This window comes from Erinaceus europaeus, unplaced genomic scaffold (genome assembly GCF_950295315.1).
Source record: "Erinaceus europaeus unplaced genomic scaffold, mEriEur2.1 scaffold_298, whole genome shotgun sequence".
Classification (NCBI taxonomy): domain Eukaryota; kingdom Metazoa; phylum Chordata; class Mammalia; order Eulipotyphla; family Erinaceidae; genus Erinaceus; species Erinaceus europaeus.
This window is the reverse complement of record NW_026647483.1, coordinates 1-15,378: the sequence shown is the minus strand read 5'-3', so window position 1 is coordinate 15,378 and position 15,378 is coordinate 1. Positions and strand designations below refer to the sequence as shown.

The window sequence follows — 15,378 nt, the reverse complement described above, 5'->3', positions numbered from 1 at the left end:
TGCTGCCGTGCCCGTTCAGAGCGGGGACAGCACGAGCCCTCCCGCGCCTGAGACCCGGGTTCGAGCCCAGCACCATGTGGGAGCACTGTGGATGGTGAAGCCACGGTGAGTGGCCCCCATACGTCTTTATCTCTCAGTCTCTCTATGTGTCTCTCTTTTTAAAATTCTCTTTATTTATTGGATAGAGACAGAAATTGAGAGGGAAATGGGGTAGAGAGAGGTTTTCTCTAACAAAGAAAATTGAAGGGGGTCGGGCAGTAGCGCAGCAGGTTAAGCGCACGTGGCACAAAGCGCAAGGACCGGCGTAAGGATCCCGGTTCGAGCCCCCGGCTCCCCACCTGCAGGGGAGTCGCTTCCCAGGCGGTGAAGCAGGTCTGCAGGTGTCTGTCTTTCTCTCCCCCTCTCTGTCTTCCCCTCCTCTCTCCATTTCTCTCTGTCCTGTCCAACAACGATGACATCAATCACTACAACAATAATAACAACAACAATAAACAACAAGGGCAACAAAAAGAAAAAAATGGCCTCCAGGAGCAGGGGATTCATAGTGCAGGCACCGAGCCCCAGCAATAACCCTGGAGAAAAGAAAAGAAAAGAAAAGAAAATTGAACAAAAGTTTCTGCCCGGACATCCTGATGGCTGAGGAGTGCTCAGACAGACACAGGTGGGAGGGACTGAGACAGGACCCCCCCCCCCGGGTTAGTGACACCTATAGGGCTGGGTGACAGGCACCCACAGCTGGGGAAGAACGGGAGAGGAGCGGGCAGAAAGGGCTCTGGGGACAGATGACCGAGTGTGACCGATGGCAGGGCTGCCCCAGAGAGCCGCCTTGGCCCAGGATTTCTGCCTCTGGGCACACGCCCAAAGGAGCGGGAATAGAGGACAGATTCCAGCCTCCTCCACCCCAAGCTCTCGGGATGTGGTTCACCAGAGCCAAGAGGTGGAAGCAGCCCAAGTGTCCATCAGCCAAGAGTGGATAAACAACAGGTGGCCCACCCACACGGAGGAATATTACTCAGCCATAAAAAGGGACAGAGTGCTGAGTCACGCTCCAACGTGGATGGACCCCGAGGACGCGGTGTTAAGTGAGCCAGGCACCAGATGACAGCCACTGCCCACGCACAGCAGAGACAGAAGGGGCCGGGTGGTGGCGCACCTGGCTGAGGCACATATCACAGTGCACGAGGACCTGGGTTCGAGCCACTGGGGAAGCTTCATGAGCGGTGAAGCAGGGCTGCAGGTGTCTCTCTTCCTCTCTATCTGATCATCTCTCTCCAGTAACAAATAAAAAGTGTTTTAAAAAGAGGGTGGATGGAGGAGTACTGTTACAGATGACAGGCGGAGAAAGGGGAAGGGAAAGAGGGAGGGAGACAGAGCTTGTGATGCTGGGCTCTGAACCTGCAACTCAGGCCCGAGAGGCCAGTGCTCCCTCCTGGGCTGTAAATGTGACTTTCATGCCTGAGACCCCAGAGACCCCGGGTTCTACTCCCGGAACCATCGTCAGCCAGAGCCGAGCGGGGCTCTGTTCCCTCCTCTCGCTGGCGAAAATGAGGGAAATCTCCAGTAAAGTGACCTTGCCCCCGAGACACCCCTTCCCCACCCCCTCCTCTCCAGCCGGGTAGGTATCACACGGGGGTGGAATCTTCCAGACCGGTCTGTCTGTCTGTCTCTCTCATACACACACAAGTCAAATGTCCTGGGACAGCCGACAGTCTGGAGCACAAACACAGTCCTCACAGACCTGGGGGCTGGCGGCCAAGCTTGAGGTCTGAATGGTTGTTCATGTTTGTTGCCGATCTTTAAAATCTTTTATTATCTTTATTCACTAGACAGAGACAGCCAGAAGAGGAAGGGGAGAGAGACAGAGAGGGAGAGAGACAGAGACACCTGAAGCCCTGCTTCCCCACTCACAATGCTTTTCCCCCTGCAGGTGGGGACCGGGGGCTCGAACCCGGGTCTACACGCATCATCACATGTGAGCTCAACCACCGCCCGGCCCGGATATTTTTTTGTTTGTTTTTTAAAGGCAAGATTGGTTCTTCCTTCTTTGTGAGAGAGAGGACAAGAAGAAGAGCACAGAGCACAGCCCCGTGTGCTCCGGGGTCCTGAGGGCGTTGTCACCTGCTTGTGTCCCCTCCCCAGGCCGGTCCCACTTCTGGGAGCCACAGGCGCAGGAGGAAGGACTCAGAAGCAGCTTCGTGGACGGCTGGTGGCAGGACACACTCCCAGCCCCGGGTGCCGCTCGCACCCCGCCCCGGCCTCTCCCTGCCCGCCGGGCTGCCCATCCCTACCTGCCCCAGATGGGAGGGGAGTGTCGCCCACCTGAGGGTGACCATGGTGAGAGAAGGGTCAGGGCACCTGCAGGGCTGGATGCGGCGAGACTCAGCCCGCCCTTGTCCCTGCCCCCGGTCAGGTGAGGCCGGGTCTGACCCAGGGGCGACCAGAGTGGACAGAGGGAGCCGACGTCAGGAGTGGACCCGCTTGGTGCTGCGGGGCTGGGCGGCCATGTCACACCGAGGTCACACCAAGGTCGCACTGAGCTGTAGCTGGGCCCGTGGACGTGAATCCCAATCCTGGCACCCCGGAAGTGTCTCTCAGACAAGAGCCCCGTCCGCCCTGCTGTCTCTGCCGTCCTGTGTTTCCACGGGGGACAAGCTGGGCACTGACAGCCTGTCTGACTTGGCCCCCCCCACCCCGATTCCCATGGCCGTTCTGTCCCCTCCCCGAGAACAAGGCCCCCGTAACCCGACCCTCCCTGTGTTTCCCAGTCTGAGTCCCTAGGGAGGGGGCTGCAGGCCTCAGCGGCCCCCCTCTGCCCCTCCAAGGCCACAGTCCGTTTCCCGGCCCTTCCCTGGACCCATGGCACAGGGATGCCACCCCTTCCTCTTCACTCACCTCTGCCTGTCTAGCACCCAGGCGCCCCGACTCCCAGAACCCACAAAATAGGGACCCCACAGGGCCACAGCACCCCGTCCTCTCCGCCTCTTTCTCTCTCTCTCTCTCCTGATCGGTCGAAACTCCCCCACAGGGAGTCGGGCGGTAGCGCAGCAGGTTAAGCGCAGGTGGCACCACAAAGCGCAGGGACCGGCCTAAGGATCCCGGTTGGAGCCCCCGGCTCCCCACCCGCAGGGGAGTCGCTTCCCAGGCGGTGAAGCAGGTCTGCAGGTGTCTGTCTTTCTCTCCCCCTCTCTGTCTTCCCCTCCTCTCTCCATTTCTCTCTGTCCTATCCAACAATGACCACATCAATAACTATAACAATAAAACAAGGGCAACAAAAGAGAATAAATAAATATTTTAAAAAATAAAATAAAATAAAAAAGAAACTCCCCCACAGGGCCCGGCGGAGTCAAGTCAGCGCTCAGGGGGCTCCTCGGGGCACAGCTGGTTAGTGGCACACAATACCACAAGCAAGGACCCAGGTTCGAGGCCTTGCTCCCCCACCTGCAGAAGGGACACTCTAGAGAGGTGAAGCAGAGCTGCAGAGGTCTCTGTCTCTCTCCTCTATCTTCCACTCCCATTTTTTTCTGTGTCCTATCCAGTCAAAAAGGAAAGAGAAGAAAGAGAAAAGAAAAAGGTAAAAATGGCTGCTGGGAGGGGTGGATTCATTTTAAAAATGCATTTCTTTGAATTATTAATTATTATTATTAATTTTGATCAGAGCCTTGTTCAGCTCTGGCTGATGGTGGTGTGGGGGACTGAACCTGGGACTTTGGAGCCTCAAGCAGGAGAGTCTTTTGCAGAACCACTGTGCTATCTGCCCCCGCCCAGGAGCGGTGGATTCACAGAGCCTGCCTGCACTTACCCCGAGCAACAACCTGGGCAGAACAGGGGGGGGAAAAGCCTGCAGTGAGGACACCCTGCCTGGCAGGGATGCAGTGACAGGTTGGGGGGGTCTGGGGGGAGGAAACCCAGGAGGCCTTCTCTGAGGCAGTGACCAGGCGTCTCAGAGACTCCAGGACCAGCAGGCACCTCAGCTCCCCACGGTGCTCAGAGGGAGGGGGAAGCCCGGGCCCCGAACACTGCAGCCAGCCTGGGGGGGGCGGGGGGCTGGCACGATGCCACCCTCTGCACAGTGGAACACACGGCACCCACTTCCGGGGCACCCCCATGGCTGAGAGAAGTGGGGGCAGGGGCTGTGTGATGCAGCAGGAACGGTGCTGGGTGCTGGGTGCAGAGTGCTGGGCAGAAATCTGTGGCCTGCCGAGGTGGGCGCCGTCCCAGAGCAGCGGGCGGCTGTGGGAGGGAAGGAGGCCCCGGGGCAGGGCTCGGGAGACAGCCGGCCGCCTGGGTTCACACTCTCCGCCCAGTGGGGCAGGGTGGGGGAAGGAGAGCAGCTCTGGTTCAGCACCAGGGACAGGCCCGGGCCGGCCTCGGCTTCAGCGGGGCTTCAGCGGGGCTTCAGCACCACGGACAGGTGCCCGGCCACCCTCCCCTGCCCGCCTCCTCCTGCCTGGCCTCCCAGTCCCCGGCTCCCCCGGGGCGGGTGGCCCGCAGGAAGCGCCCCCAGCAGAGTGTGACCTTCGAGCCTCGCCAAGCCCTCTCCTGAATTATCTAGCAAGGTCCTCTGTCCTGCTTTCCTTTCTGTCCCCCTGGAGGACAGAGTCCCAAATGGTCAATGTCCCCTTGCCTGGCAGTGCTGGTCTGTGGCCACCGACTGGCATATGCAACAGAGAATGAATGAATGAATGAATGAATGAATGAATGAATGAATGAAAGAATGAACCTACAGCTGCTACTCCGCTGTCCGGCCGCCGTCCCGCTGTGTCCACCACACACATCAGAACCCATGGCAGAAATAGCAGCTGGGGTCCAGAAAGGAGGGACCCCCACAGTGGCCCCCCAAGGCTGACAAGAGGGGCAGGGCCGGGACTCAAACCCGGGTCCCAGGCGGCTGAGCCCGTGCCCTTGACGCCGCCCGTCCCGTCTGTCCCTGGCCGGGAGCTGTGCCATCTGTCGGGCCCTGGGCACAGTGGCCACCGTCCCCTGAAGTGATTCTGAGTCTTTTTTTAGCCTGATTTTGGAATCACTGATGCTTCAAATCAGAACCCAGGATGAAGGTGCCCGCCGGCCAGCCCCACCATCTCAGCAGGGCTCCCGGGCCACTCCCCAGGTCCTGACCGTGGTCCCCAGCCCACCTGGAGGTCCCCCGATCTCACCCTGGGGTGCCCCACCCACCCCGAGCAGCTCACAGGGCAGCAACCCCACGGTTGGGAGACCCAGAGAGGCTGCTCCCAGACCTGGACCGTCCACCCCTCAAGTGGCCTCTCCCATCTCCCCGCGCTGACCCCAGGCTCAGCAGCCGTGAGGACAACTGCCCAGAAAGGCAGCCTCCAGGGAGCCCCCAGCAGCCCCCAAAACCAGCAGACAGGGCCAGGTGGGGGCACACGTGATTGAGTACACGTTACCGACCAGGCACAAGGACCTGGGTTCGAGCCCCCGCTCCCCACCTGCAGGGGGAGAGCTTCACAAGTGGTGGATCGGGGCTGCGGGCGTCTCTCAGTCTCTTGATCTCTCCCTCTCTCTGTTTCTTTTTTTAAAGGTTTATTTTTAATATATCTTTAATATTTATTAATGAGAGGGACAGGAGGAGAGAGAAAGAACCAGACATCACTCTGGTACGTGTGCTGCCGGGGATCAAACTTAGGACCTCATGGTTGAGAGCCCAACACTTTGTCATTGCACCACCTCCCAGACCACATCTCTCTCTCTCTCAATTTCTGTCCCATCTTATAATTTAAATAAAGGCCACCAGGCGTGGTGGTTTTGTCGTGCAGGGACTGAGCCTCAGCGATAACCCTGGTGGCAATAAATTAAGAAAAAAAAAACAGATTTCCAGAGAAATGCAAATAAAGACAACAGTGAGATAACACTTCACTTCTGTGAGAATGTCAGACGTCAGAAACAACAGCAGCAACAGATGCTGGAGAGGCTGTGGGGACAGAGGAGCCTCCTCACTACTGCCGGGAATGTCAGTGGCCCAGCCCCTGTGGAGAGCAGTCTGGAGACTCTCAGAAGCTAGAAGTGGACCAGCCCTGTGACCCTGCAGTTCCTCTCCTGGGCATAGATCCTGAGGAACCCAACACACCCATCCAGAAAGATCTGTGTGCACCTGTGTTCACAACAGCACCATGTGTAACAGCCACAACCTGGAAGCAGCCCAGGTGTCAACAACAGGAGAGTGGCTGAGAAAGCTGTGGTCTGTATGCGCGATGGAATACTACTCAGCTGTGAAGAAGGATGAAGTCACCTTCTTCCCCTCCTCTTGGCTGGAGCTGGGAGGAATCCTGTAAAGTGAGATCAGCCAGAAAGAGAAGGATGGAGGTGGGCTGATCTCACTCATGGACAGAAGTGGAGAAATCAGAACAGAAGGGGTAACACCAAGCAGAACCTGGACTGGGGTTGGTGTCTTGCACCAAAGTAAAGGACTCTGGTGTGTGTGTGGGGGGGTTCAGGTCCTGGTGCTGATGGTGGAGGAGGACCTGGGCTGGGTAGGGGAGTGTTTTGCAGAAAACTCAGAAACTTTCCACGTGCACCAACAACTGTCTTTGCTGTAAACCATTAACTCCCCCCCCCAAAAAAACCAACAACAATAAAAACCAGAAAGTGCTGTTTTTGTGAAGGGTCTGTCTGAGTGCCTCCCTGGCTTCCTGGGAGCCCTGATCAAATTCAACACTCGTCCCAAGCCATCAGACCAGATACTAAGGTGGGGAGGGTGGGGGTGGATTCCTCGACCGGCCCCGTGGACGCCCCTTCCCAGCAAGACACGAGGCTCACGCTGTCCCCAAGGCCGGCCAGACAGCCGTGAGCCCAGCGGGGCTTGGCGCAGTGCCCGGGCGAGGCTGACTTTCCAAGATTACCTGGAAGCCCATCAGGGCTGGAACGGTCAGCAAGGGTGGGGGGCTGAGAGCCGTGTCCGGGAGGGACCCGGGGGGCTCGCTGGGACGCTGTGCTCGGCCCGGGGGACCTGGCCCAGCCCTGGGTCAGTGGCGGCACCTCCTGGCACATCTGCTGGGCTGTGCCCTCCCCTAAGACGAGATTCCCTGCTGCAGACCCCCGAGGGGGTTGGGGACAGCCACAGCCTGCACATGCTGCACCTCCTGGGCTGCCTTCTCCTCTTTCATTTCAGAGACACAGAGAAGCCAAGAGACGGAGAGATCACGGCACCCTTGCCCCCACCCCTCCCGGGAGCTCCCCCCAGCACCTGCGTCCCCACAGTGCCGGGGAGCTCGCTCCTGGACCCCGGGTTTAATGCTGACCCTGGAGCTGGTGGGGCCGGCCAGTCAGGACGCCTGCCTGGGGGCCGGAGATAGTTTAGCAGGTAGAGCGAGGGCCTCGGCACTGCCCTGGAGCCACGGGCGCACACGGCCGGGCTGGGCTGGGCATCCTGAGTAAACGAAGAAAGCTGTCGGCCCGGGGACAGTTGGGGACACGCGCCCGGCCGGGTGGCAGCACCTCAGAAAATGACACACGGAGGCCTTGGGGGCTCACGGGCCAGAGCCTCCTCGTCCTGAAGAGGGGATGCCACGTGCCCCTGCCCAGTGTCCCTGCCTCTGCCCTGTGCCCCCTGTCCACTGCCCAGTGCCCCCTGCCCAGTCCTCCATGGCCAGTCCTTCCTGCCCCTGCTTAGCCCTCCCCTTGCCCCTCCCCGTCACCCCTGCCCAGCCTGCACTCTGCCCACTGAGCCTTCCCAGGAAGACTCCTCGGTGTCAAGTTCCCGCTTGGCTCACAGCTTTCCTGCCGCCATCACACGGGGGTTCCCCAAGTTCGCAGGATTCTCTTCCTCAGAACCACACGGGGCGGCTGATCTGATAGGAACACCAGCACCTCTTCCCTCCTCACCTCAGCCCAGGCCAGGCGCAGGGAAGCCTCCTGGGGCAGACGGGGGGGGGGGGCGGTGGCACCCCCTCCCTGGGCCTCCATCTGCCGGACAGGCAGCAGGGCACTCGTGCGGGGTGGGGGGCTGGGCCCGGCGGGCGGACTGTGGCCCCGTTGCCATGGGCATAAATGACACGGCCTCCCTGCCCTGCCGCACCCTGAACTGCCTGACCCTCTCTCCCTCCCTCTCTCTCTCCCCCTCTCGCTTTATTTTATTTTTATTTGCCTTACATTGGACAGGACAGAGAGAGACTGGGAAGGAGGGGGGATAGGGAGACAGACAGACACCTGCAGCTCTGCTTCACCACTTGCAAAGCTTCCCCCGAGGAGGGAACCAGGGGCTCGAACCCGGGTCCTAGCACACTGTAACGTGTGCGCTCAACCAGGTGCAGCACTGCTCAGTCCCTCTCTCTTTGCTCTCATTTTATTTTAATCAGAGAGAGAGAGAGAGAGAGAGAGAGAGAGAGAGCCCAGAGCCCTGCTCAGCTCTGGCTGACGGTGCTGGGGATTGAACCTGGGCCCCTAGAGCCGCAGGCAGGAGAGTCTGCAGAGCCCTGTGCCGTCTCTCTGCCACCACCTCCACGTTTGCTGTCGTATCTGAGAGACTCTTGGTGTTTATCCTTGGATAAAGACAGGGAGAGATCGAGAAGGGGGTAGAGACTGACAGACCCCCTGCAGCCCTGCTTCATTCACCCCTGCAGGTGCGGAGCGGGGGCTGGCACCGGGGTCGTCTGTCAACGTCGTGTGTGCCCTCTGCCAGGTGCGCCCCCGCCCGGCCCCGCCTGAACCGCTGTGGAGACCAGGCTGGCGAGGGGGAGCCGGGGCTGAGAGGCCGGCGGCGCTGGCGGGCGCAGTCTCGCCATCTGACCCCACCCCACCCCACCCCACCCCCGGCCCGAGCTGCACGGGGACCCGGCCTCAGAGGGCTCTGCTCTCCGGCCGGGTCTCGCTGGACAGGGCGCACGCCGTCCCCTTCCGGGACCCCTCCGCCCCGGCTCCGTGTCCCCTACCCATGGGCTGCAGCTGCCATCCCCGCGTTCTCCCGCCTCACCGCCGAGGGAGCGGGGACGGCCAGCCGCCGTCAGGGCAGAGAAACCGCAGCCACGTCCTGAGCAAGCCGCACCTGAAGGCTGATCTGCTCTCGGCGCTTCCATTTCAACACTGTGGCCATTGCTTCCTTGTATGTCACGGGGGGGGGGGGGGGCAGGCGCAGACACGACAGAGACACCAGCTCGGCTCCATCAGCCGCAGAACTGAGGGCCCTCGCCGCCCCCAGGGTTTGCTGGGGCTTGAACCCAGGGCCACACAGGGTCAGGCACGCTGCACCAGGTGAGTGGTCTCCAGGGTCCGTGAGACTCTCTCTCTCTGCCTCTCTTCGGCGGTGTGAGGGCCTTGCACACAGACCTCACAGCTCCTGGGCTGACTTTTTCCTAGGTTTCTTTCTGTTTTTTTTGATTCACAGACACACATACGCGCACACCCACAGACAATGAGAGACATCACAGCACTGGATCTTCCCCCGGTGCTGTGGCATGCTCATGTGGTGCCAGGGTTTGAGCCTGGGCCGCACACACACAGGGCAAGGCTGTCTGTGAGCCCTGACCTTAACTCCCCACAAGGAGCACCCGGCACCCAGTCCAGAGTCGCAGAGAAATGTTCACTGTCTACGTGACCACCGTCACGGCGGACGCGGCGGAGACCCCCACGGGAGCCGCTAAGCCTCCCGACCAAGCCAGGCGGAGATGCCCGCCTCCATTCAGTTCAGCAGAGGCTGAAGGTTCTGATGGCGGGGGGGGGGGGTTAGACCCTGCCCCATCCCCAGAGAGACCCTCCGGGCGGAAACGGAGCCTCTGTCTCTTGGAACATGCCACGAACGCGGGACCCAGAAGACGGAGACCCTCACAGATACTGGGCAGCGCTTGGGGGGGCTGTCCGCACCCTCCTCATCTCAGCACCCTGGGGAGAAGCGCCCGGGTCCCCCCTCCCCACTGGCGCGTGATTGGGGAAGACCAGGGATCACACACACACACCCCCTCCCCGTGTCCACTGCCCCGTGACCTTCCAGAAACAGCTTCCCGGGGACGCATCACCCCAGCGGAAGCTCGGCCCAGCCCGGGGGGAGGGGGCCTCAGCACCCCCAGCCCCCCAGCCCCCCAGCCTGTCACCCTGGGCCTCGGGGAGCCGACACAGCGACCAGTCCCCTTGCCGCCAGGATCACAGTGACACGGACGCCCCGAAACCCTTCAGTGCTGGCTGCCATTCAGAACCCAGCACCCACTCGGCCTGCGGGGCGTCCCCGACATCACAGCTGCCCCCATCCAGCCAGCACCTCCAGGCCACACACCGGCTCCCTCCTGGGGGTCTCCCCTGCCCACCTGCGGGAGAGAGCCTCACCGCGGGGCTGCCCTGTGCCCCACCTGTGAAGTGGGGGGTCCCCTTGGTCCCTGGGATGTCCCCCCATACACAGAGCCTGCCAAGGGCCTCTCACTCTCCCAAGGGTGGCAAGTCACTCAGGTGGCACCCAGGTGGGGAGTCTGGGGGCATCTGGCGGCAATGGGAAGGGAACCCCAAGAAGGCCTGGCTTGAGGGCCTCTGAGTGTTGTCGCCCAGGCTCCGGGCACTGGCCACGGCGGGCCCACGGGCCGGTCACACAGCACGCCAAGGGCCACGGGCCCGGCCACAGAGACCTGGGCGCAGACGTGGTCTCCACACACATACGGCCCACGTGCGCGCGTGGAAGGCCTCGCACGCAGCCCTCGGCGGGCAACAGACGGGGCCGCGCTCCCCCCAACCCCGACCCAGCAAGGCGCCCGCCCGAGGGTCCCTACCTCGATGAGGAAGTCCCCCGTCCTCAGTCCGGCCTGCCAGGCCACGCCGCCCTCGTCCACGGACTCCAGATACTGCAGGGCGGGGAAGGCGGGCGTGGGGGTGAACTCCTCAATGGGCGTGTCCGCTGGGGAGACAGGAGCTGCGGTCGCGGTCGCGGTCACGGGCGGCCCCCAGGCCAGGATTCTCCGTCCCCGTGGAGAGTGGGGGTGCGCTCCCCCTGACCCCCGCCGGCCCAGCCGCCCCCACCCCCCGCGGCTGACCACAGGACTCCAGGGGGGATCACTCACCCCGACCACCAGACCACCAGCGTCCCCCCCACCCCCCACCCCCCACCAGGCTGCCGGCTCGGCTCGGAGAAGGGGCCCCACTCCCGCGTCCCCACGCCTGTCAGCTTCAAAGCTCCAGTGACTAAACATTGTCGGTTCTAAAAATGGAAGGGCCCCCCCATCCCACCGTCCCCCCACCCCCCCCCCACGGAGTGACTGAACCTCGCGGCCTCACGCGGAGCTGGGCCTGCACAGCCCGGCCGGTGGGTGGGCGGCCGCGGGGGTGAGGAGGAGGCCCGAGTCCTCTCTAGTGCGGGGTGCGGGGTGCGGGGTGCGGGCCTGGCTTCTGGAAGGTGGGGGCTCCCAGGGCCGCTGCCTGGTCAAACTCTGGGTGAGAGCAGGAGTTTCCTGGGAGTCGGGGATGGGGGTGGGGGGGATGGAAATGGCCTCTGCAGGGGGAGGGGCGAGGCCTCCCTTTCCCTCTCTCTGTCTCTGTGTCTCTCTCTGTCTCTCACACTCTCCGGAAGACCCCCCTGACCCTCACTCTGTGTTCCAGGAGCCCCCAGGCCCAGCTCCCTGTCCCTGCCGGCCAGGTGGCCCCTTCTCGTCTGGGGTGCTGGGGCGATCAGCCCGCCCTGCCACAGGGCACCCCCAGTCCTGCCACCCCTCCCCCGTGGGCTCGGTGGCATGAAGACACCGCCACCCCCACCCCGGGGCCACCTGACGGGTGCCGGGGACCTGCAGGGAGGTGGGGGTGGGGGACCCATCCGCCTGGTTCCCCCGGCAATGTCACCCCGGGGGCGGCCGCCGGGGACCCAACACCCCCTTCCACAGCCCCCCCCCACACCCCAAGAAGGGCTGCCGGGAGGGGGACCCGCGCCCGGCCTGGAGCAGAGCGGTGGGTGAGGGGTCCGCAGGGCCGCCCCCTCGTGCCCGCACCCCCAGCCCCGCACCCCGTCTACCTTTGGCCCCGCGGAGCACGAAGCCGAAGCCTTCATTGTCCTTCTTCTGCAGGACCACGGCCTTGTCCTGCACGGCACAGTCGCTGTGGGCAGAGCCGCGGGCACGGCGGGCATGAGGACAGCCGGACAGCAGCAGGGCCGGCCCCGCGCCCGCCGCCGCCTCCATGCTGGCCGCTACTGGGCCGGGCCCCGCGGCTGGGCGGCGGGCGGGCGCAGGCCGGGCGCGGGAGGGGCCTCGGCGGCTGGGGGGGGCTGGCGGGCGGGCGGGGCGGGCTCCGGCGGGCCGGGCGGGGGGAGGGAGCCCCACATGGCGGCACAGCGGGCGGGAACCGGGCCGCCCGGGCTCCCCTTCTCCGGCTCCTCCTCTGAGCTGATGCTTTTGCAATTGTTTTTTCTCAAAAAGCCGGCATCCTAGGCACCCGCACTGGGCAGCCGGCCCCCCGGCCCTCCCCCCGTGTCCCTCCCTCGGTCATCTGGGGGGAGCCCGGGGGGGGGCCCTTGGCGGCGGAGGCTGGCCGTCACCCCCCCGGCTGGCTGGCTGGCCGGGCTCCCGTTCAGGGGGGTGGGGGGCCCCTCCGGACCCACCAGGCCGGACCCCCGGTGGCCCCCGGGAACAGCGGGGCTGCTCTAGGTTGGCTCTGGTGCCCCCAGCCCCCGCCAGCCCCCCACCCCCGCTCAGCGCGATCGCGGGGACCCCCGGACCTGCGGCCGGGACCCCAGCCCGGCTCCGGCCCCTCCACCCTGGGGGGCTGCAGAGGGGGCGTGAGCTGTGGCAGCCGGCTGGCCGGCCTCCGGGATCCCCGTCGTCGCTGCCCCGGAAGTAAGTGGGGATTGGGGAGGAGGGAGAGGAGGGGGGGGGAGGCAGGCGGAGGCTTCTCCAGGGTCCTAAGGGGCTGACTGCACTCTCTGGGCCGGGAGCACCCCACCCTGGAGGCCGGCACGGAATGGGGGGCTCTGGGGGACCCTCGGGGCACGTCCGTGTCCTGACCCTCGAGGTCAGCTGTGGCCAGCTGAGCCCAGTGCCCCCCCCCCACCGCCCAGGTCATGGGGGAGACCCGGGGAAGCCCAGGGACCACACACACCAGACTGGACCCCCATTGGAAGGGGCAGGGGGAGCCACTGGGTGACCCCATCTTCCAGGAAAAGGCTCAGAGGGAAGCCACACCTTGAAGGGTGGGGGTCTCCAGAGTCCGGGTGACCGTGACCCTCCGGAGGTTGGGGGTCATTGGGAAGGGTGGGGGCTTCTGGGAAGACCCCCCCTCTGTCCACAGGGCTCTAAACCTCACACTCCACCAGTGCCCCAGGGGCAGGACTCGAACCCGGGACCCCAGCACATGCGCCCTGCTGCCCAGTGGGAGTGTACGGGAGGCACCAGCAGCCCGCAGCCCCTGTGCTGGGGCGTGGTCCTCCCTCCCCGCTGACCCAACCCAGACAGACCAGCAGAGTTGGGGGGGGGAGGAGCCCTGACTCTGGTCCTAACTTCAGTGAGTGACGTGGTCCCTCTGCCTCAGTTTCCCCAGGGGAGATGACGGACGGACGGGGAGCCCAGGGAGCAAGCCCTCCCATCAGTGCACAGACACCGCCTCGAGGGACCCCACTTCTCCAGGGGCAAGTCCTCAGCACCTGCTGGCTGGGGACGCCATGTTTGGGGTTCGGCCAGGACCAGCCGGTTCTGCTCAGCTCTCAGACCACAGGGACCCACAGCAGGCCACCCCCTGACAAGACGGGTCGGGGGTTCCTCCAGGCCCGCAGGCCCCGATGTGCGGCCAAGGGCAGGCTGACCTCCAGGGGCCTGTCTCTCTCTGGTCTCTGTCTCTGTAGTCTGTCTCTCTCTCTTTAATCTTTGTGTACTGGATAGAGACGGCCAGAAATCAAGAGGGAAGGGGAGACAGAGAGACAGACAGACAGAGAGACACCTGCAGTCCTGCTTCCCCACTTGAGAAGCTCCCCCCCCCCCCGCAGGTGGGGACGGGGGGGGGGGGCTTGAACCCGGGCCCTTGTGCCCTGCAGTGTGTGCACTCAGCCAGCTGCACCTCTAGTCTGTCACTGTGGCCCCTGCCTCTTCAATTCCTGTCTCTCTAGAGTCTCTGTGGTTCCTGTCTCTTCAGCTCTCACTGTCTCTCTGTGGTCTCTGTCCCTGTTGTCTGTCTCTGTGGGCCTGTCTCTCTCTGCTCCCTGTCTCTGTTATCTCTCTGTCTCTGTGGGCCTGTCTCTCTCTGCTCCCTGTCTCTGTTATCTCTCTGTCTCTGTGGGCCCTGTCTCTCTCTGCTCCCTGTCTCTGTTATCTCTCTGTCTCTGTGGGCCCTGTCTCTCTCTGCTCCCTGTCTCTGTTATCTCTCTGTCTCTGTGGGCCCTGTCTCTCTCTGCTCCCTGTCTCTGTTATCTCTCTGTCTCTGTGGGCCCTGTCTCTCTCTGCTCCCTGTCTCTGTTATCTCTCTGTCTCTGTGGGCCCTGTCTCTCTCTGCTCCCTGTCTCTGTTATCTCTCTGTCTCTGTGGGCCCTGTCTCTCTCTGCTCCCTGTCTCTGTTATCTCTCTGTCTCTGTGGGCCTGTCTCTCTCTGCTCCCTGTCTCTGTTATCTCTCTGTCTCTGTGGGCCCTGTCTCTCTCTGCTCCCTGTCTCTGTTATCTCTCTGTCTCTGTGGGCCCTGTCTCTCTCTGCTCCCTGTCTCTGTTATCTCTCTGTCTCTGTGGGCCCTGTCTCTCTCTGCTCCCTGTCTCTGTTATCTCTCTGTCTCTGTGGGCCCTGTCTCTCTCTGCTCCCTGTCTCTGTTATCTCTCTGTCTCTGTGCTCCTGTCTCTCTCTCTCTGCTTCCTGTCTCTGTTATCTCTCTGTCTCTGTGCTCCTGTCTCTGCTCCCTGTCTCTGTTATCTCTCTGTCTCTGTGCTCCTGTCTCTCTCTCTGCTCCCTTTCTCTGTTATCTCTCTGTCTCTCTGTGGGCCCTGTCTCTCTGCGGGCCCTGTCTCTTCAGTTTTGGTCCCTGTGGTCCCTGTTTCTGCATTCCCTGTGGTCCCTGGAGGACTTCCTGGAGGAGGAAGAGTTCTCATGGCACTGTGAACACACACACACACACACACACACACACACACACACACACACACGTGCATTGGGAGGCTGGAGAAGGGGAAGAGGGAGAGAAGAGCATTCTAGACAGAGGAAAGGGTGTGGGCGGCAGGAGGGGACACAGCGGCATGTGGCCTCAATTCCCCAGTGACCCAGAGGTGGCCCTGCCCCCATGAACCGTCCCCCAGCAACAGGGAACCCTCAGGCTCCAGAGCCCAGTACAGGTGTGTGTGTGGGGGAGAGCTCGCAGGAGGAGGCGGAGCGGCCTTGCCCTGTGTGTGGCTCAGGTCTGAGCCCAGCACCCTGTGGGGAAGTGCCAGGGCCCCAGGGGAAGCCTGGGATTTGCGTCCCCCCACGTCCCTCCCCATCTGACGCTAAAAGGTTCTC

The 15,378-nt window shown here is 63.0% G+C and overlaps 1 protein-coding gene across 7 annotated transcripts in view; it reads right to left on the bottom strand.

The window, feature by feature from the left end:
- LOC103109702 (SH3 and multiple ankyrin repeat domains protein 2) overlaps window positions 1-12,172 on the bottom strand; it is a 59,380-nt gene extending 47,208 nt beyond the window's left edge. For 2 of the 7 annotated variants that reach the window (XM_060184051.1, XM_060184055.1), the window contains exons 1-2: window positions 11,930-12,172; window positions 10,701-10,840 (exon numbers count right to left, since the gene is read on the bottom strand). In XM_060184051.1, the coding sequence (XP_060040034.1) occupies window positions 10,701-10,840; window positions 11,930-12,095 (306 nt within the window). In that variant the 5' untranslated portion in view covers window positions 12,096-12,172. Of the gene's footprint in view, window positions 1-10,700; window positions 10,841-11,189; window positions 11,376-11,929 lie in introns of all 7 variants that reach the window. The other 5 variants (XM_060184052.1, XM_007518814.3, XM_060184056.1 and 2 more) reach the window with 4 other exon arrangements.
- Between the last annotated feature and the right edge of the window lie 3,206 nt (window positions 12,173-15,378).